This window comes from Wolffia australiana, chromosome 15 (genome assembly GCF_029677425.1).
Source record: "Wolffia australiana isolate 7733 chromosome 15, ASM2967742v1".
In the NCBI taxonomy this organism is placed as follows: Eukaryota; Viridiplantae; Streptophyta; class Magnoliopsida; order Alismatales; family Araceae; genus Wolffia; species Wolffia australiana.
In genome coordinates, this window is record NC_135849.1 from 13,581,757 (window position 1) to 13,604,774 (window position 23,018).

At 40.4% G+C, this 23,018-nt stretch overlaps 1 protein-coding gene across 2 annotated transcripts; it reads left to right on the forward strand.

The window, feature by feature from the left end:
* The first annotated feature begins 19,201 nt into the window (after positions 1 to 19,201).
* Positions 19,202 to 22,738, forward strand: LOC144713238 (NAC domain-containing protein 100-like). Of its 2 annotated transcripts, none has more exons than XM_078587764.1 (3): positions 19,202 to 19,576; positions 20,751 to 21,037; positions 22,253 to 22,738. In XM_078587764.1, the coding sequence occupies exons 1-3, from the start codon at positions 19,408 to 19,410 to the stop codon at positions 22,661 to 22,663; spliced, it is 867 nt and encodes a 288-aa protein (XP_078443890.1). In that variant the 5' UTR covers positions 19,202 to 19,407; the 3' UTR covers positions 22,664 to 22,738. The 2 variants fall into 2 exon arrangements, with proteins under 2 accessions (XP_078443890.1, XP_078443891.1); XM_078587765.1 differs by having other exon boundaries at positions 19,203 to 19,576; positions 20,760 to 21,037.
* The last annotated feature ends 280 nt before the right edge of the window (positions 22,739 to 23,018 follow it).

A 23,018-nucleotide genomic window follows, 5' to 3' on the forward strand; every position in this document is an offset into this window, starting at 1 on the left:
TACTCAACAGTATAGTTTGAGTAAGGTCATCTCCACAGGGACTGGCCTTTAGGTAAATATTCAATAATTGAGTTGTTAGTTATTAAGATATAGTAATATTACTAAAGATAGTGAATATTAGAAGAATTAAGTAATTAGAAAGTATAGAAAGTATTAGTTTAATAAGATAATCAGATAAGAGAAAATATCTGAGATTATATATATGTACTAGAGATACTAAGAATGATAAAGAATTAAGATATTAGATATTATATTTAAGAATTATAGTAATTTAGCTAGTGAAAAGATAGATAAGAATTTAATTAGTTTAATAAGAGTAAATTAGAAGAAGAAGAAGTTAGATAGATATATTAAGAGAGAATGAAAAGGTTAGGGTAGTATTTATATGTACTAAGAAGATAGGTGAAGAGATGATTTTTCTTATTTAAATAATACATATTCTATTTATATGACATTTTAGAAAGAGTTTTTAATATATATTTATATATATATATTAAGTGGCATCCACGTCATTCGCCCGGAATTCAAGCGATTAAGTGGTGCATATTACTAAAATAATTAAAAGAGAGAGAAAATGAGCATTATTGGCTCATTATGGCATTGCAAATCGCGATGCCATAACGAGCCAATCATTAATTCGCAAGTAATTACTACGTGGCGCGGAAGGCAATGAAGAAAAGATATGTTTTTAATTTTCATGCAATAAATGCATGCGGAGATCGATTCTCCGCGTGCATTTATAATTATTCCTAGTTCGTTAGCGTGTACATTTAATGCACGCGCTAACTGACACACGTGATTCAATGTGCGTACGGCGTCGATGCACCACGTGCATTAAATGCACGCAGATATCGATGATGTGTGTGTCAAAAATTGCGGCTAACTTTGTCATTTTCTGTTTATTTTAAAGAAAAAAATAAAATGAAAGGGTGACGTGGCATTTTCTGGGCCATTTAAATCAAACAATCACTCTTCAATGATTGGGCCTGTGGATGTGGACAACAATGTGTCAGATCGTGATCCGAGGATAGGGAAAATGAGAAAAACAATGCCAGGCAATAGAAGAATTCCATTTTTTAAGAAAGATAAAAGAGATCCAACGGCCAGATTAATCCTTAGTAAAACCTTGATATCTTGAGATTTAGATGTCCGATTGGGCTGAAAATTTGAGGGCATGTTTGTCTTTTCCCCCTCTACAATCCAGACGGTTGGATCTTTAAATAAAGGTTTGGAAAAAGGCAAAATTCACTTTTTGAAGCTCTACACAAGGATTTGGCCAGGAAGGACACATGAGTTGCATTGGAAGTCAACAGATCTTGATACTGCATTCAAAGTTGTAAGTTTCTGATTTGTATTTTGAACTTCTTCTTGAACGATTCTTAAATGCCGAGGCATGGGAGAAATGTGCATGCCCTAGAAGTTGTTTTGAATGAAATTAGCATTGCATTTTGAGTCTGATTCGAGATCTCATTTTTAATCTTCAGTTTTAAACAGATTTGGAACAATTCTGCATCTTTAGATTTTTAATTTAGGGTCGGATTTCACATTTTCCCCAAATTCTTCACTTTCTCTCTCTAGGTTAATTCTTCTAGTTTCTCTCTCTAGATTTCAAAATTGATTGTTTTAAAATTTAATTCAATATATGAAAACCCTAAATATTTAATTTCATCCATAATTTCGTCCATCTTGAACTCCAATTTCAAAATCCCTTTCTTGATTATTAAATTTCCAATTTTAATTCATAAAAAATTGTCTTAAAATTTTATAATAATTGGGAAATTAATAATCCAAATTAATCTGATCTTATAATTGAAAGCATTCTATCTTGAGTTTTTTGACGGAAATATTTAAAATCAAAATTACGTTGTTACTTGATTTTGATTAATTAAAAATATCATTAAGTAAAATTAAGGTTTAGTAATTGCAAAATTAATTCATGCTTGAATTGATTCATTAAAAATTGGATAAAAAATTTCACTTGCTGTCTCCCTGTCGTTCGACCCCTTGCTTGCTCTATATTCTATATTTAGTGATTAAGGGTATTTATAAATTTTATTGTATAAGTCTAAACGCCAAATCAACGACATATTTACACACATTTTTAGGCTTATCAAACGCCCTTGAGGTGTTCGACAGGAAGCCCTATAGAATATCGAAGGAATCTTTTTATATATTTTATATTTATATTTTTTATGATCGACTTTTGAAGTTATAAGGTTTGATTTAGTCGAACACCTAAGAGGTGTTCGACCAAATGCTCAAACGAGGTCGAAATAGGAGTTTATATACTACTTATATGATGTTTATATATTCTATATAGATTTTACCAGACCTCGAAACATCAAAGTTCTAACAAGGATTTTGAGAGGGTCTGTTGTCTATCACTATCTCTTAAAGTATGCGTCTTATAATATCTCATATGAGCTATATCTATACACAACCTAAGCCCTAAATAAGGGGCATGTAATCTCTCCTTCATACTTACTACAATCTATTCTTGTGTTCTATTGTCTCTTTTTCTGGTGGAAATATATGTGGTTGACAAGCCAACTGCACATTTCATATCTCGTTCCTTGTTCACGAATAGAATATATTCATTATAGCTCATGTGTGACGCTTATAATGAAGTCCATGAATACATGATCAAATTTAGTGAATTATGATGATATCGTAATACGTAGATCACTAGTCTTTAGGTATCTGGTCTAAATATTCATATTTAAAGGGGTGTTTCTATCGAACGACCGCGAGGTGTTCGACAGAATGCCTGAAAGAAGTCAGAATAGAGGGGAGAGTATTTTTTAATTTTTTTTAAAGTTTAGATAGTAGAACTGAGATAAATTGAGCAAATAATCATCGAACACGTTAAGTGTTCGATGAAATGTCATAGAGAGTTCTCGGTACCCAATTCAACGAAAACATGAGAAAGATAGGGATTGAATAAGCAATTAAGTGTCCTAAGTAATGGAAAACATGAAAATCAGCCAAATAAACACATAAAATAACCTAATTCGCCCTGATTTGAAAAGAAGGGGTGGCTGCGCCGATCGCTGGCGCCTAACGTTGGTATGTCGTCTCCCTTTTTCTTCTCCTATGTCTGGGTGCGAATCCAGGCTGCTTCAGAGCTTCTTCGGCTCCTTCCTCGTCGGTGCTATCACAACGCCCCAACTTGCTTCCAAACGCGAAAGGGATCTCCGCCGCCGATGAAGGCTTAAGGTCGAAAGATATCTCAAATTAGGGGTTCTCGGCCCCTTTTAATAGCCAGGGAGGGACCTCCCAGGCTGTCCCATGGAGGGGGATGGCCTTGGGGGTCCTCCCAGGCTGTTAGATGGCTTGGCGGTCCCCCTCGTTGGCCTACAAACCTCTCCGGCTGGCGGCGTCGACGGCCAGGGGCACGAATGGAAGGAACTTCCCCTGGCTGTCTGATCCTCTTTATAAATGTCCAACGGCTGCGATTTAATCGCAGCCATGGACCCCTCTTATGGTCTACCCCTATCCTGCCCCGTTAGTGCTTCGTCAGCCCCCCACGTCAGCCTTTGTTTTCATCTGATTTGTCCGCCCATGGGCTAGAGTTCCGTGTCAGCATCCAACAGCCAATCAGAGGCCTGAAATAGATAAAAATAGTTAAATGAACTGGATAGATCCCCTCCATCTGATCTTCTTTAAGAAGATCGGACAACTGAGATCATATCCGCCTTTTAAAAAAGCGCGAAAAGAGACAGGCTTCGGGTCGGGCTGGTTTGAAGCCCAGTCTCCTTTTTTTCTTTTGTTTTATTGAGATCACGACACATCGGGTCGCGATCGCTTGGTCACCCGATGGCCCGGCCCATGCAGCGATAAAATAGACTATGGGCTGTAAATCCCATATTGAAAAATTTTAATTAACGAAGCGCTATATAAATGTCGGAGTGTATCATCAACTAAATCAAAAACAAAGCCATACATCCCATGCGCGCGACTTGACTTCTGTGGGCCTCTCTATGGGTATGTTCTCCTTGTGGTCGGCTGGGCATGCATGTGGGCTGGCTTGAGCCTTGCGCTCGCTGGCCTGAGGCTGACTTGGGCTCTAAGTGCTTGGTCGACTCCTTAGAGGACCTAATAAACACTTTTTTATATTTATATATGTTTCTTTCTTCTTCATTAATTTTCTCTATTTCTTTATTCTCTTTATTTCTCCAATGTCCTTTTATTCCCTGCAATATCATACATTCTAAATAGAGCATTATACAATTAAAAAAGTTATTAAATATATTTTTACTAACAAAAAAAAAGACATTAAAATGTATTATTTTATCGTTTGCTCTATTTAGTGCATGAAATGTGAAATTCTTATAAAATTGGAAAAAATACTCATGAAATGATCCCAAAATGACTTTGAAATATGTATAATTATGTGACACATTTTTTGGGTTCTAGAGGCCTTGACAAGGATGAATAAATCAAAACATTCTGCAGCGGAAGACTTGAACGGAATCGAACGACATCGATAAAACCATGGAACAAAGTACCTTTACACGGATCGCATCCATGATTTCTTGGATCTTGGAGGGAGCCGAGTCGAGCTACTCAAATGTCAAGCCTCCAGACATATCCACGTGATCGTCGTCACGTTGAATCTCCTCCTTCTCGTCGACGAGCCCCGTTCTGCCTCCACCGTCGTCGTTACACTGTTTTGATCACATCGGGCATGGAGAGGGGTGTTGGGAGAGGGGAGAAGAAGGGGAAGGCCCTTGAAAAATTCTGGCCTGGGTGAATTTTGTCCAGGGCCTTCTCTTATTTATACTAAGTGGGTATTTTCATAAACCCCCAAAACTTAAGTACATCTTCCGATGTCCAAAAGACCATTTGCGTGTGACCCTCTAGGCCCATGTATCAGTCTAGTTAACAACTCCAGTGGCCCAATAACCTTTATTGGACTTCCAAATTAATTAACTATATTATCATATCATATAGATTAATTCATGTCAGATCGATCTAATCCAATCAATAGGTCGAGTTTCCAACAAGTGGGGGGCCAAGCTACACCTCGTGTTCTAGAAGATACAAAGGAGCGTGTATTGACTCACTCATGGAACTTGTTCATCATCGGTACGTATAATCCTTCATCCACTTGACACTCCTTGGACGACATAGGGTATGGTCAACTTTCAAACCCTAATCGTTCATTCGAGTTAGTACTTGTGCATTCGGAAATCATCTGAGAACTCTTCACCGATATTTCACTGCCTTGGCCAAGGACTTCATTGCATTATCTTCCTCGAGCTGTCACCTCTTATACCTAGGGTGGACGATCCCATCTTGACCACTCAATCATCTTCGTGAACTTCTTGATGTACCCGAACTAAGACCATTTAAAATCCCATGATTATAGACTCGTTGGCCATCGCCAAAGTACAACCGTCCGTCCACAAGACGTCTTTGGTGTCTCAGGTCTAAGGACCACTCTCACAACCGTGACGTGAATCGACCTGATTGACAGTTCAGTATAATACCATTCAGGGATTTGTACGGATCAATTCAGTGAAATCTTTCCACTAAAGAACACCTACTATCTATCCTTAGTGTCTCCACACTAATGGCTACAGGACCGGCCGAACTCATCATATGAGTGAGGGTAGATAGTGCTATTCTATCCGGATACTTTGATGTATTTCTCGTGTATCCTTTGAATAGGAATGTTTAGAAAACATGCTTAAAGACTAGTGATCTCCGTATTAGGATCCCATTATAATTCACTAAGTCTGATCAATAAGCATCACACATGCACTATAATGAATATGTCCTATTAATGAACATGGAACGAGATGTGGAATGCATGGTTGGCTTACCGGCCACATATATTTCCATCAACATTTTGGGTTTATTTGCATCCCTTCTTACTGGCACGCTAAGGCGTCAGTGAAGACACCGAGGGTGAAATACCCAGGTAAAAGCACATCCGTATCTTTCTCGCATTTTGATTGTGTATTGCCTTTGTCATTTTTACCATGTTAGTATGTTTGTTTACATCGTGTCTGTATCCATCGTGTCGTGTTCATGTTTGTATCATCGCATGTCGTGCTGTTTCGTGTCGTCGAATACACTTCAAGATCTATATTTAATTTTTGTATTAAGTGGGGTCCTATGTATAAGACCCCTCTCTCCCAGTATGGGCACTAGAGCCCTTATTAAGGGCCATCGTGCTCTTATATAAGGGGGCACGATGGAGCCCTAGAATGTTCACATCAGAATTTGCATTGAGTTGTTATTTTCAGTTCTCGGTCTCACGCAAGAGAAGAAAGGAGGATGAGAGGAGAAGAAGAGAGGAGGAAGGGGAAGGGAGGTGGAGAGAAGAGGGTGAAGGAACAACTGTGTCATTGCAGGCCTCGTTTGCATGCGCACGCGTTCCTTCCCCCCCCTCCATTCTCCTCGGACGCACTAGTCTGCGCGACTCTCACAACCGGACCCATGACGGTTGCCGGTGCAACGCCGTCCGCCTATCACAAATTGCTCGCCCTCGACTCCGTGCCGGACCACACCGTATCCGCTCGACTCGACTGCACAACGGCCGCCCACTCTGTTCGCCGAACAGCGCCGCGCCCACCCCATAGTGCATGTGACGACGTCAACACCGTAGTTGCACCGCCGGTGTTGCTTATGGGTCCGCCTTGAGTTGCTGCCGCGGGACCTCATTTTCGCAGTGCCTGTGCAGCGTTTGTCACCGTCCAGCTCGTCCTATAATGTCGGCAACATCGCCAGACTGCCTCGCATTGCCCCATTTTTGCCGCTTAGTATTGGACAACAATCATCCACCACGTCAAAGCCACTCACGCTCGCGTTTGACCCCACATGCGCCGACCAGCGAACCTGAATGCTAGCTCCAACCTTCCCCGATGCTCACGCGGGTTCACAAGGTGGCAGTTGTTGTGCCTCCACTCAACTCTTGGCTGCATCCATGACCCTACAACCGTCACCTCTTCGTAGCCACATGATCACTGCATCCTTCTAGCTGCTGACTAATAGCTCTTGGCGTACGCGCTGCGCCATCTCGACCGCCCTAACATCCTATGCGCTGCTGCACACCACGCTGTCTCATCACGTGAGTCGCTGCCCGCCGAGCATGTCTGTGTGCCTACATCGCTTGCATCTTCCCCAGCTCCCTCACGGTGTCTGCCTCCGCTCACGCCGTCCATCCTAACATCGCGCCCACCGAGTTTAGGCATTTGCTTGAGCCGCCTCGCCTTTGATTCCTCGCTCTCTTCACCTCTAACCTCCAGCATCACGCTCCTGCACCGTATCTACGCCGCCAGTCAAGCCAAGTCGTGTCGTCAACGGCACGCCTCCGCCTACCTGCTCGCATGAGGACAAGTACCGCGCTTGGGTTAGAATTAGGTGAGATTTCATATCTAGATTACTACGTCTCGAGCGAATTCCCTAATACAGGTTGAGCCCATCCATTACATGTGAGCATCAATGGAAATATTCTGTTCAACGCCGTAGTCATTGTCGTTGCTCCGAAGAGGGTCAAAAAGTCACCGTCACTGTCACCGATGGCCCACCTTGGAGCGCAGAGCTTGGCGAATCCCCACGAGTCGAGACCTGCATGTATGTCTACCTAGGGCTCATTGCATCACGTAGTTTCATTCGCTTAGGAATTATCTGTCGGATGACATCACTGATGATGCCCAAAATGGGTATTAGAGCATCGTCTCGATACCCGTCCGGACGACGTCACCGACGACGTCCAACATCAGACCTTCACCATCATTGGTTATCATTATCAACTTGGGTATACATAATCCTTCGTCTGCTCAAGACTCTTGAATGACTTAGAGTATGCTTAACCTTCAAAACCTAATTTGTCATTTTAGCTAGTACAAATGTATAAAGGGGATCATTCAAAAATATGGTCTCTAATATCCAAATTAACATGGATAGGCATTTAATGCATCTTCCTCATCAAGTTAATCTCTTTCCATACCAATGGCAGATAGTCACATCTTGAATACTTGATCACCTTTATGTACTTGCTTGAATTTTGTGATTCCACCTATTTGAATATTTCTATATTCAACCTAAGACATATTTGAATATTGTGATTAGAGAATCATAAGTCGTAGTCCAAACAGCCGTAAGGAACATGGGTTGCTTTTAAAAATACTTATTTCAGTCAACTAGGTCAAATTTAATAAAGAAATAGTTAAATTATTAAAAAAATTACCTATTTATATATGATATACATTTAATCAAGTTACATTGAAAATAAGCCAAAATATGATTAAAAATCTGAGAATGCGTCAATGAGAAATTCAACTCATGCAAAATTCTCACCAAGAGAGCTCAATGATTTCTCAGACAGATTTTTAATCATTTCTAACTTTATAAATATGACAAGAATGATTATAAAAAGTGGTTTTTTATATCGTACTATTTTAAATGACAAGGAAATCAATGGATAATTCAAAACGTTCAATTTAACATACCCATTGACCTTAGGTGAAATGTGGACGAGAATGGCAATATAATCTAGGATATTATATTTTGAAAAATTAGACAGAAAGTACTTTTATCATTTAAAGATGATAAATTTTAGATAATATATGATATCACTATTAATTAACAATGGATTTAATGCCTCATTTTTGGGATTCAGGGTTGAAATGATGTATTCTTCGAGATATTGATTTAGAGATAGTACTATTTTGTGATTAGATTTGCTAATTATCTGATTTGATCCAAATCATCACCATTTTTCCCAATTCACTATGAATTTTTTCATCAAGTTTGTCAAGGGGATTCTCTCTTGTGACTAAACCAAGTCTTATGATTAGTGGTGCCCATAGATTCTTTTGTTATTTCACCAAAGTGAGCTGTCTGTCCATGTAAAATTTATGCATTTATGTTAAGGTTTGGCCTCCAAAATCCTCATTTTCCAACTCATCCCCATGGGAGTTGTTATATCACGGAATTCACTTTCGAAACTTCTGGCATGTTGGCAATAATTATCCCTCCTCTTTTCATGTATTGATCGTATTTTTGCACAAGAAAGTGTCCCCAAGTACAAAAACACAAATCACTCTAATTTTGACCAAATAAATATGACTACATAGCCTATCAAGGATTTCTCAGCTCAATTTCTACAAGAGTTAAATGCATTCACATGAACATGAGATATCTGGACTATCCTTTTCATTTAAGTGACAATGGATTACCCTAATTGCTCCGCCTCATGCTGAAAAGTGGCCCATGTCATGCATGTGGTGTGCCCCACCCCATTGAAGAGGTCTCAGTCAATCTCCATTGTACGATATCCACCAAGTGCCTCAATATTGGGCCATTTGTTCTTTGCACAATAAACATGGTAAATTAGTTCAAAATGAGAAATTTAGCCTTTGAGATGGGTATATAATAGATGTGGTGAATATTGGTTCAAAACTCATTAACGTGCAAACCAATATTGATTACTCTAGACTACTATGGGCAACATATGGTCCACCTTAGCACCATGTAGGAAAATGCTTCATCACTGGCTTGCTGATGTGCGCCCACTTTTCGGCCCAACCATTGTGGCTCCACGCCAATACCTTTGCCTTTTTGATCTTTTTTAATTCATGGAAAGTTATAAAACATCTTAAAATTATAATAAAATTTTAAATTTTCTCTTTTGGTTTCTAAAATTTATCTTCTCAAAATCCATTGCCACCTTAAATAACTAATTAGATAGAAAAAGGTTCAGTCTGCAAGAACACCTGACTTGAAAAATCAAAATATTTTCACATTTTAAGGTGGACTTTAATTCTTCTAATATGCTTGTTGGTTTTGCTTCCTTGTTCATCCATTTAATTCCTGAATGAACTAAATTCAAGAACTTTCATGGAGTGGTCATACATGAACTAACCTTAGAATAATATAAATTTAAGATTTACTGGAGTGGCATGGTAATGGTGATAATATCATAAAATAATGATAACATTCATCATAGTTATGAGAGATTTGCATTACAGGTAGTGAATTATAATGTAGAATGAATGCAAAATGTGCACTTTATCAAGTGTGCCCCATCACATCACTTGTCTAGACCCCTACATCATCCATCGCATAATCATCATCTTGAAAAATTTTCACGCATTCACAAATGTTGTGATGTCAAAGAAGTTATGAAAAAAGATGTTCACCAAAACATTTTCTCCTTCCAAAAAACTTTGTAATCCAAGATTCCTAACTCCCTTGTCCTAACATAATTAGGACTTAAACATCCCACTGAGTTAACATCCAACTTAGAGGCCCCAATCTCAGCTTTTACAACATCTTGACTGGTTTGTGATACTTCTAGAGGTGATAATATCTTTAAAAGACAATCTAGAACAAGACAGTTCTTAATTAGAATGATTCCACATGACATATACATGCCTTTAATATTCTATGACAAGGGAATCTTCCTTTCATCTCTGACATGAATGATGTGCTTCAGCACGTCATTCAGTTAAAAAGAGAAAAAGAGAATATTCAATGCTATGGCGTGAAGTGACGCGACACCACAACATGGAATAATCGATTAATAATAAAAGTGGCGATTTACACGTGGTGGCTTTGAAGGAGGTGAGCACATAAGTCGAGGTGACATGGAATATGGACAATTTGACTGCTTAACCAAAATGGAAAAAGAAGTGTCAATGCAAATGATGAGGAGAGAGAAAAAAATAAGGGGTTAGGATTGCTCTAAATTCAAATCGCAATATCTGATGATCCACAAGTCCAATTGAGCTGAAGTTTTCAGGGTTTCTTTGTCTCCTCCTCTTTCCATCCATTCCCTTTGATCTACAAATAGAGGCCATGATCGCTTTGAAATCATCCTTAAACTTGCTTCCTACTCATGTGGGCTGATTGAAAGGTAGTGAGTTTTTGAGATCCATCAAGAGTGTTCTTGGTGTCTTGGCTATGTGGGAAGAAACATTAGAGAAGAGGGGGGGGGAGCTTACCAACACACATAAATCGATGTCCTCCTTGCAAAACATAAGGATCTATGGTAAGTGTCTTTGCCTAACATTGCTCTTTTCCAACATTGTTGATAGCATGATTCAATTCCATGATCATCTTTCACCGTTACACCACCGCCCTATGTCTGCTTAATCTCGTCTCTCCATCATCCCATTGTTCACTTATTCGCTCATTGTTGTACCAGACAAGTTCTCTACCCTATTCATGTTACGCCTTGCGTCATTCTACTTTCATTTTCACTTTGACTTGATATCACTATCTCGCCAAGTATATTCTCATCTTTTCACATCATATTAAGAGTTATCTGTTCGCATTTCAATAATCATCATAGGTGGAATATTGAATCCTTAATCATCATGAGCTAAATATTACAAAGTAATGGTTTATGTAATTATTAAATAACCTCAATTGCCGACGATGAATTGAACCCTAAAATTGAGATTATTAGACAACAAGAGGAGCAGCACTGCCCTTAAGGATAGTAATGTTAAGGAAAACCATAAAAGAGAGGAAGTATATAAGAACACATGAAAATATAGATTAGATCATAAAGGATAGAGTTCATACACAGAGATAGTGTAAAATAGACAATATGGAGAGGTAGGAAAATGGGAAAACATTAGAGTTAGAGATTAAATAGGAAAATGACCAATCAGGCATGTACATAGAACATCCTATAATTGAATGTTATCTACGTTTATCAATAAAATGGATATCATCAAAACAAGTAAATTATCTTAAACCGTTTTAATGTATGCACCATTAATAAACCAGAATTTTGGTTAAATAAGTCGTTTAAAGCTCTGATATATGCAATAATATTTATGGAAATTTTCTTTCGTAGAATAGGGTAAGTAAGGGTGAATCCTCAAGGAGCAAGTAATGAGAGAGTAAATTTTTAATTCAAATATATTTTGAAATGCCGATCTTTGGTGATTTTATATATTTTTTTGGATTTTAAACTATTTTTTATAGAGAAAATTAACTAAATAGAAAACTAGTCAAAACTGCTTTAAATAAAATAATTACTTATATTATTTATTTTAACTTCTAATAATTTATTATGATTTTTAAAAAAATTTCTAGGGCAAGAAAAACTTTAAAGATAAATAGAAGCTTATGCCATATTTCCCGCGATGAAATTTCGACAAAAATGAGTAGTGCACGAAATCGCTGTAACTTTTGCTACGGGAGGAAATTTTGAGTACCATTTGATGCGTTGGAAAGCTTGAAGTCTAGGCTATCTTTTGGAATCATAATGGTGAGAAAATTTAAATAAAACCTTTAGGAAATCATGCAAACCTTGTTGTCACATCCCCCAAGGGCCAAGTGGTGCTCTTTCTCCAAGAATCTTGATCATCCTTGAACTCTCTGTCCCACACTCTTGTGAAACAAGAATGGATCAAAAAACTATGATGCACTTGGACTCCAACAGCAAGTTGGGAGAAGAAATCCAAGATGGGATACAAAGAGAGGGGAGAAGAGAATAAATAGAAATGACATAACTCACCGAGCAATTGGATTTAATTCCAAGAAATTGGAGGGCTAATATTTCTTGATTTCAAGCCTGGACCCACGTGCCCTCCTCATATTTAAAAATAGACCATTCAAATTCAAGTTGTGGGTTAGTTCTATAATTCTTACCTTTAGTTGACCTGGTTTTTAAGGAGGTTTAAATGACCTTCTAGAATGGGCTTCTTGTGTATTTGGCCTCCTTTCATTATCCATTTGATTTCTAATTTCCTCATACTTCTAGCTCAAATTCACCATTATATTTACCTAAGTCTTTTTAATCAAATAAAACTCCAAGATGTGAGAAATCCACTTGAATCTATAAAGCCAAGTGGCGTTAGTTTCAAAATTCAATAAAAATATATAAAAATAGAACTTAGGAAAAAAATCACAAATCTCTCATTTTATCCTTAAATGGTTAAAAATGCTAGAGAAAATCTAAAAATATTTGACAAAAATTAAGTATAAAAGCATAATTTTACTGATATAATTTGACATTATCAGTGACCCTACATATTTTGTATAGATCAAATTGAGCACTTGTTGGGGATCAACAAGGGAAATTTAACAGTATATATTTTTTTTCAAATTTTAGTATGAAACTGGAAACTTAGGTTCTAGAGAGACGAAGATGGCAGGCTTTAGAAGATAGAGAAAGAAAGTGGTAGAAATATAATAGTAGAGAGAGAAATTGGTAGAAAATAGATGGAATGGATGGTGATGATTTAATTAGATGGACTGTAAGTTCTCAAGATGCTGATGGTTATGCCCGGAGTTATCAATGTTTCTCCCTATGATTGGGCATTTTTATACTTGGTCATGACAAAGTATTTTCACTACGGGGAGATGGTTTCCAAATTTTAATCATTACAAAGGCTTTATCAAGCAGGCTTATCAACTTACTATTGCCCTTTTTATGGCCATAATAGCTGAGCCAAATAAAATTTTCTCCACAGAAATAAAAACATAATTGCAATGAACCTTTAAATTAAAAAAAAAATGAAGATTTACTCACTTGAATGCATCTTAATGACATGCACAAAGGCTTGGCCTCTAGATATTGTTGGAAATATAAGGATTAGATCAAAATTATCTAAGATTGATTGAAAACAGAATGTTGAATCAAATACACATCTAAATACCAAAAATATAAGAAAACCAAAAGCATCATTTGTCATTTGAGCATATCAAAAAATGTCCAAAAGTATTGTATGCAAGACCCTCTTGGCCAATGCATCAATCTAGTTAATAACTTTGATGGAACAATAATGATTATTGGGCGGACATTAGTAATTAACTATATCACATATATATTAATCATTAATGATCTATTTAACCCAATTTACTGGTTCGTGCGCCACGCGTAGGGCGCCAAGCTACACCTCATGCCCTTTATGATAAAAAAGAATATATCAAATTTCTCATGAGATGTACCATCATCAGTTACTCATGAGACATTGGATGGCAGGACTCATGAGACTTGTTCTACTAAACTCGATGGCAAGCAGGCAATTAAATTTATTTTTACTATCCAATTACAAATTTTAGCAATTTATCATGCATATATTCATGCAATATGGGTGAGGAAATTTGTTACCGGTGATAAAAGTTTTAGTGGAATTTTCATATTACTAATATTATGATATCAAATTAGTCATATTATGCCCACAATATGAGCGTGAACAATTTTAAGCACATTGACAAAAGATTTATGATTTTTTAATTAAAGATTCATAGTGGAGGCATGTTTATTGGTCATATTTTCATTAACTCCATGATTGTAGAAGAGCCCAAACTTGAACAAGGGTTTGAGTTTATAAGCATGGTATTCTATTGAGTTTTGGATTCATTGCTCTAGACAGATAGAAGTAACATTTTCTTGCAGGCATTGTTTGGTGGTGCACACAACCACGTACCATCATCGGACGTGACACCAGTACTGCAAGAGACGTCCTGTGTCATGACACGTCGCCAACGTCAACTTCAGACCCAAGATCCAAGCGCCATTTAAAATTAGATTTGAATTTTACAGTTATTTAAAGTTTTCTCTTTCCTCCAAGGCCTATATGTTGGCCAATGCTGTACTAAACAACTTGGTGATTTTTTCTTTGGAATTGAACTTTTCTTCTAAAGAAAGTTGCCCTAATCTCTTCTCTGCCACCGCCGCCGCTTGCCGCCACTTGCCGCCGGCTGTCACCATTGAGACGAGATCTTCCTGCCGTAGCTGCCAACAACACGTCCGCCGCATGCCGTCACCACCACCACATGCAATGCCTGCCCACATGGCCATTGCTTGCGCTCGCACGCCCACCACGCACTGCCCCTACCAGTGCGGCCACCGCGCGCCACCCTGTCCGCGCGGCCGCCGCGTGCCTCCCCGCCCGCACGACCATCGCGTGCCGCCCCACCACGCAGCCACCGCATGATGCCACTTGCGCGTCTACCGTGTGCCGTCACCCTCCTGCATGTGGTTCTACAACTACGCGCCTCGTTTACCGTTTAGGTTTCGGGACACTGCCCCGAACCTCAAAAGGGGGCGACTCCCCCTTGACCCCCCCCTAATTGACCACGCAGTTGGATCTGCATCCACCCTGTCATAGCGCATGTCACTCAATCCCACCAACAACGCGTCGACCACTGCCTGCATTGCCTCTTCGCACTACGCCTGTGCTAAAGGTCAATTCTTCCCTCTTTGGTGTCGGTATTACTTCCTCCAATGTTTCTCGTGTGTTTTCCAATGCCGTCAGACACAGTAGAATAGGTGTGTGTCTTTTTGTAATTGTTTCGTTCAGAATATCGAATTTGGAGCTCTGTTTTCACCGTGGTGGACAGCCACCACGGTGATATGTTTTATCCATCCTTACTTGATTGTTAGCCTATCCGACCACGTCAGTCCTAGTCATCCTGCATCATTGTTTTCCACCGAAAATTCATTCATGTGACATACCTAAGGAGAATAGGTTTGGTATCCATCTGAAAATTCTCATGTCGTGCAATTTTCATGCTACACATACATACATCGTTCATGTCATTCATTGTACCTTGATAAGTACCTCATTTTGGATTGAGTTGAGCGATATTGAAATGAATGCCTCTTTATTTTTTTGTGCAGAACTGTGATCGAAGATATTTCTCGAAATACCTCGACAAATGATAGGAATGATAGGTGCTCATTTTGTTGTAAATATGATAATCAACAGACACTAAGTTTGTTACCCAAGTGGGAGGTTCTTGTACTTTTTTTGTTGATTACATGAACTTACATCATGATGACTAAATCTGACCCATATAAGTTATTCATTTTTTCATATAATTAAGAAATTTTATTAACGCACTTCATGTGTAGAGACCTTACGTCAAATTTCCACTGTTGAAGGGAACTACGGGAAATTAGTGGAGCTGTAAGTTTTTTTAAGAGTGGGCCATGTTACATTTGCTCGTCTAAGGTTTATAGCCTTATTATCATGCACATTGTGGATTCTCTTTTGGCGAACGGTGACAGCGAGGTCCAGAACCTCTACATGCCCTGGGGATTATCCATCTAAATATGTTTTACTTGATGATCTTCAATATCTATCACCATATTATCGTCTCCTCCAATATCCCGTCAAAAGTTCAAAGAACAATGTAGGCCTTGTGGAGAAATAACATTTCTGGAGCAAAATATATGCATTTCATCCGTTGGTTTAAAAGTATCCTTGAACAGCAAAAATGCAACCTATCGTTACATTGCAAAATCATTCAATGAAGCCCTCGTCATGGTATAGTCTGTATAAGGCTGGCGTCGGTCAATAAAATTTCTCTGTTGGGTAGATATTGTCGCTGTTAATGACGCTATCTTCACTCCTCTTGCTTGGTCGCTGGGTGTCAGCCTTTGATCACTGGCTTAAAGTGGAACTTCCTCCCATGGAGTTTGTGTTCTATGCATAGTCAGGAAAGCGATGGCTACAAAGCTTTGGGGTTGCTGTTGTTTTGAAAAAAAAATAACACCCTTGTTAACAGGATCGTTCAGGGTTACCATAATTGAGCTTGATGAGCAAATCATTGGTTATCATATCATTTAGAGAGCATCGTGAGGGTTTCTCATACCTCTCATTCGTGGGCCACAGATAATAGTTATTCGGCCTAAAAGCTACTCATAAAATTCATAATCCTCTTCAGCAGAAGGCGAACGAGCCGACAGAATGTCATACCAGTCTAATCCGTGTCATACGCTCGACGCCACGTGCAAGAACACTCCACTCGTGCGCCGTGCAGAGTTGCAGATGATCTAGAGAGAGAAAGATAGAGAGAGAAAGATGTAGTGATTGAACCCCTACGTGACGGCATGAGCCCAAAAGCAAGAGAAGGGTCAGAAACAAGAGGGAGAAAGAGGGGCAGAGAGAATCAGATAGCAGTTAGAGAGAGGAGAGGATGATTAGAGGGCTAGGGAGAGGCTAAGAAAAGGAGGGAAGGAGGGTAGATGACAGAAATGGTTATAAAATAGACAGAAAGAGAACCCAGAGAGGGCAAATGGAAGAGGGGAACATCTTGCCCTATAGAACTTAATCTTAATATAGCCATGATATTTAGTTGTAACGGCTATGATTAAGTTTATTAACTTACCAATATAACGTCAAATTATAGGATTATAAATATCAACCAACTTAACGCCAATCTTTGTGGGAAATACAACTGATCCCTGCTTACCATCTTTTCTCTTCTTCGTGTTCCCAAGCTAGAGCAATTTTCTTCAATGAGACCTTGGGAAAAAGAAACTTATAAAAGAGAGAGAAACCCAGAGGTAGAGGAGAGGTGGAGACATGAGTTGGGCTGATGTAAAAAAAAAAGAGGGAGAAAGAGGGGCAGAGAGAATCAGATAGCAATGAGAGAGAGAGAGAGAGAGAGAGAGAGAGAGAGAGAGAGAGAGAGAGAGAGAGAGAGAGAGAGAGAGAGAGATAGGGTCAATGGGGCCCTAGGGAAAGGCTGGAAAACGTAGTGTAGGATGTTAAATGAGAGGATGAGCAGAAAATAGACAAAGAAAGGGACTATGAGAAGACATATAAAGGCGACCTAGAGGGCAAATGGAAGAGGACTAAGAGAGTAAAAGATGGGAGAGAATAAGAAGAGACCTAGAGAAGAGAAATTTATCAAAGAGAGAGAAACCCAGAGGTAGGGGGAAGGTGGAGAGATGTGTTGGGCTTTATGTAAAAGGGAGGAGAGAGAGACGAAGGGAGATGCAGAGATAGAGACATAAAGCAAGTTTCGACGTGCGGCCAGGGTGTTGCGTCCCCGCCGGCGGTCGCGGAGGCGCTTCGCATGCAAACGTAGAAAAACCGGGAAGGTTGTCGGTGAGAGAAGGCGCCCCTCATGCAGACCATGTGCACTTAAAGGAGACGAGATGTCGTAGCCCTCGCTAGCCACCTTCGAGTGTCGTGGCCTCCTCTCTCATCGACCCCACCCACCAATTGGCGATTGAGAGAGAGAGAGAACGAGAAAGAGAAAGAGAAAGATAAAGAGATAGAGAGAGAGAGAGAAAGAGACAAAGAGAGAGAGAGAGAGAAAGAGAGAGAGAGAAAGAGAGAGAGGAAGAGAGAGAGGAAGAGAGAGAGGAAGAGAGAGAGAGAGGAAGAGAGAGAGGAAGAGAGAGAGAGAGAGAGAGAGAGGAAGAGAGAAAGAGAGAGAGAGAGAGCGAGAAAGAGAAAGATAAAGAGATAGAGAGAGAGAGAGAGAGAGAAAGAGATAGAGAGAGAGAGAGAGAGAGGGAGAGAGAAAGAGAGAAACAGACGAAGGTATACTGGTGAACCAATAAACATAAATACAACCAGCTGGATAGATATATTCAACCATTGTTACCAGCGGCGTATGTTAATGATAGGTCAGACATGATTCAGTATCCGCCATGCGATGGAAAAAACCCTGCTTGTGAGTTGGATTGCAGGATATGTGCGTTCATACTTGACCGATGTATAGTTAGATCTGTATATACCATTCACTCTTCTATTCATAGGTATATAGACATGAAGGTAACAGATACACTGAGAGATATGCAGGCAGATAGATGTGTATACAAATAGGTAAACAGGTACAAATATATAGACATACAGACAGAGATATAGATAGATAGATAGAGATAGAAAGATAGATAGATACAGTGATAGATAGAGAGAGAGATAGAAAGATAAATAGATAAATACAGTGATAGATATACATATGCAGTGATAGATGCATAGATTGAAAGATAGATAAATACAGTGATAGATAGACATATGCAGTGTTAGATAGAATGAAATAAATATGGAAATGTTTAAACAGGTGGAAGATTAAATATCCAGGAAGACGGATAGCTGGTGTTTAAGGGAGGGTGTGAACTTGAGTTTGACCAGGCTCCTGGTGACAGGACAGCGGAGTAGGATATGTTTGACTCTATGGAGATGCTGGGTCCAAGGGGAGCGTGTGAACAGGAAAATGACAGGAAAACAAAGAGCTAGGGAGGCTGACAAGCCCTCAAAGCCAGGCCGTGGCGGCTTTTTCCCCCAGCCTGGCCCATCTTCTATTGGCTCGGGTACTCCGAGCCGGTTCTCCAGAGCTGGTCAAACGCTGTCCTTTCTTCGTCCTACCCCCACGTGGATTGCCGGGCAACCACGTTCCTCTCTCTCTCTCTCCCACTCTCTCTCTCTACAGAGAAACACCGGCAGAGAAAGGATCGAAGAAGTATTTAAGAGAGAGAGAGAGTTGCAGGGGGTCGTTGCTGGATGATATCGTCTCTCCTCTTGGTTGCTTCAACGCTTGTCTGAGGAGGATGAGCATAAACTGAGGGCTGGAAAGGGTACTGAATCTCCCCTTTGTGTTCTAGCTCGCTGTATTTGAGAGGATTTGTTCCTCTTCTTCGAGCGAGGGAGTTGCAGAGCTTGAACTTGGGAAAGAAGAAGAGGAGAGATGGAGGGAGAAAACAAGGAGGAGTCCCTTCCACCGGGGTTTAGGTTTCACCCTACTGATGAAGAGCTTGTCGGCTACTACCTGACCCAGAAGTCATCAAACTCTGCCTTCACCGGCAGAGCGATCGCAGACGTTGACCTCAACAAGTGCGAACCCTGGGATCTCCCAGGTGCGACATTGCCCTCCACACACATTTCTTCTATCATCTCCTTTGAATACATCATTGAGCTCTCTCTCTCTCTCTCTCTCTCTCTCTCTCTCTCTCTCTAACACACTCACAACGTGTGTGTGTAGCTCTTCTACCTCTATGGTTGGAATCTCGTGTTTTAAATTAAGATTTATTAAGCAATAACACTTTGCCTACTATGATGATTATGTATAGTTCCATATGATCATTGGTTTGTGCATGGGATGGAAGTATTTCATAAGTGTGGATCATATGTGCAGAGACCTTATCTTAATTTCCGATTATTTGGTGAGCATTTTAGGAAAAAATAGAGTTGTATGCCGCTAAAAATGTGGATGGTACTCCCTAGAGCACACATATGTGGAACTCATTGCTTCCATCTGCAAGAGTTCTCCAGAAGGGCTATCAGGGTGCATCTCTTGGAGGAGAATACGGAGGACATCATATTGTTCTTTCATATTAATTTCATCATAATTTTCTGCCTCATCACATGGCTTCTCTAGATATCTCCAAGATCTATCTATTACTCTCCGCACCTTACATACACACACACACACACACAGACACACACATGCACATATGTCTATCTAACTATTTATGTCTTTTGATATGCCATGCCATATATCTATCCATCAATGGACAATAATCTATTGATCAGTATCTACATAATTACATTCTTCAATCGTGCAGTTTAACTTTCAATATATATATATATATATTTATATATATAATCAGTCTATCTACCTAAAGATGTTTATTTCTGCTTATCAGTCTACCTGCAGATATATCTGTCTATCCATCCCTCACTGAAAATCCAAGATTTATGTCTATCTATATGTCTATCAATCAACATCCCCTTGTTTATCTATTTATTTCTATATCTTATAACAAATTGACAATCTCTGTAAAAAGATGCACATCATATGCGGACCAATTATATTTTATCCTCCACATGCACTTCATGATACATGAAGTTCTGTCAGGAAGAGTGCTTTCTGTCTCTCTATCTTTCATGAGAGAGAGGGAGAGAAGGCAGATAATATTTGCTGAGGAAGGCCAAAGAGCGGGGACAAATACATTCCTTCATTATTTTAATAATGCTTAATCTATCGACGAGGACAACTTGATTTTCCTCTTCCGTGACTGACGGATGCAGAATACGCAGGGAAGGCGAGGATGGGGGAGAGGGAGTGGTACTTCTTCAGCGTTCGCGATAGGAAGTACCCAACTGGCCTACGCACGAACCGCGCCACCTCCGCCGGCTATTGGAAAACCACCGGCAAAGATAAGGAGATTGTCGGCGGCGGCGCGGCCACAACCCAGATTGTGGGCATGAAGAAGACACTCGTCTTCTACAAAGGAAGGGCCCCTCGCGGCGAGAAGACCAACTGGGTCATGCACGAGTATCGTCTCCTTTCCAAACCCGCCTACAAAAACTACCACGTAAGAACCCGCGGATAATTTCTCCAAACTCTCTCTGTTTTTCTCTCTTTCTCTCTCTATTTCTATTTCCCTCTCTCTTCCTCCCTCTCGCTCTCTCTTCCTCCCTCTCGCTCTCTCTTCCTCCCTCTCTCACTCTCTTCCTCCCTCTCGCTCTCTCTTCCTCCCTCTCTCATTCTCTTCCTCCCTCTCGCTCTCTCTTCCTCCCTCTCCCTCTATCTCTCTTAATCTCTCTCTTCTTACTCTCTATCTCTCTATGTTTTTCGCTTTACTTCTCTTTCCCTCTCACCCTTTATTCCTCCCTCTCTCTATCTCTCTTACTCTATCTCTCTCTTCTTCGCTCTCTCTAAATCTCTCTTCCTGCCTCTCTCTTTCTCTCGCTCTCTCTCTGTATATCTCTTTCTTCCTCTCTCTCTTCCTACCTCTCTTACTGTCGCACTCTATCTTATTTCTCTCTTCCTCCCTCTTTTCCTATATCTCTCTCTCCATTTATGTAAATCTCGCTCGTCCTACATCTCTCTTACTCACGCGCTCTATCTTATTTCTCTCTTACTCTCTCTCTCTCTCTTCCACCCTCTCTCTATATCTCTCTTTCTCCCTCTCTTATAATATCTCTCTTCCTACCTCTCTCTCTATTTTTTTTCTCTCTCTCTCACTCTCTCTCTCTCCCCTGTTCTAACTCGATCTCTCTTTCCCTACCTCTCTCCTGCTCAATCTCTCTCTTCCTACCTCTCTTACTCTCGGTCCCATTTTTCTCTCTCTCTCTTGCGCGCGCTCTGTCTCTCCCTATGCCTCTTTCTCTTTCTCCCGTCCTCGTGTATCTCTCTATCTCTCTCCCTCTCCCTCTTTCTCTCCATTGATAAATGTATCCATATATATCTCCCTCTCCCTCTTTCTCTACATATGTTTATATATATATCTCGCTATCTCAATCCCTACTCTATATATATCCCTCTCACCTGTGTCGCAGATTTCCCTCTTTCTTTTCCCCTCTCTCTCCTCCCTCTCTCCCTCTCTTTCTCTTTCCCATTCTTCCTCTCTCTCTTACTCCCGCTTATCAATCTCTCTCTTCCAGCCTCTCCCTTACTCTCGCTATCTTTCTTCTCTTTCTCTTACCCTCTCTTTCTCCCCTTCTCTTTCTTTTCTCTCTCTCTCTTTCTTCCTTCCCCCCCTCTGAAATTAGGTCCTTCGTTCTCAGATTGCTGGTTTTGTTTGCAGGAAGAGTGGGTGTTGTGCCGAGTATTTCAGAAAAGCCAGGGTGCGAAGAAACCGATGCCGACCCAGCTTCGCCCCATCAGTCATACCGACGAATCGCCGGCAGCCGAGGCCTTCCAGCTCAGCCCTTTCTACCGCCACGTGGCCGCCACCGGCCGGGGACATGCCGATCTGGCAGAGCTGACTAGGACAGCCCTTAGAGGAACCCATGGGGGGAACCCTCTCCAGCCTTTACTCAGCGGCTTCGCCTTGGGGAGTTTAGCACAGCAAGCGCCCACGTGGCACTCAGATGCCTACGTGGCGCCCTCTCTACAGGTAGGTCTCGACTCCTCTCCCACTTGCATTCTCCAGAACGAGCCCGTCTTTCAGCACGCTGAGTCTTACGCTGAGGACGCCCTCTGGCCTTCTTTTTAAGCTGTCTACTGTCCCCGTTGCCCACAACATGGCATAGCTTTAGTCACAGTGATATGAAGACGTTTGTTGATGAAAGTGTTCAAATGAATCGCCAGATGCTATCGTAAATGAGGCAAATACCACTCCTGACAATATCAATATGACGGCATAATAGACAGGTAATGAAGACCTTAGCAGTGTTGGTTGTGTGCTTGTTGTAGGCGACAACAAAGAAGATCCTCCTTGAACTCCGAAGGCAAGGGAGCAAGTCACCAGAGAACCAAAGAGAGTGAATAATAAACCAGAGGAGAGAGATAGGTGAGAATGAAGAAGGGAAACATAATAAAGAGAGAAAATACTCATTCACTTGAGCAGT

What these genes read in the sequence shown, in the direction of transcription:
- LOC144713238 (XM_078587764.1), top strand. Translation starts at nt 19,408, where the DNA reads ATGGAGGGAGAAAACAAGGAGGAGTCCCTTCCACCGGGGTTTAGGTTT. An exon ending in CGAACCCTGGGATCTCCCAG is followed by an intron (nt 19,577 to 20,750) that starts GTGCGACATTGC and finishes TGACGGATGCAG; the next exon opens with AATACGCAGGGAAGGCGAGG. An exon ending in CCGCCTACAAAAACTACCAC is followed by an intron (nt 21,038 to 22,252) that starts GTAAGAACCCGC and finishes TTTTGTTTGCAG; the next exon opens with GAAGAGTGGGTGTTGTGCCG.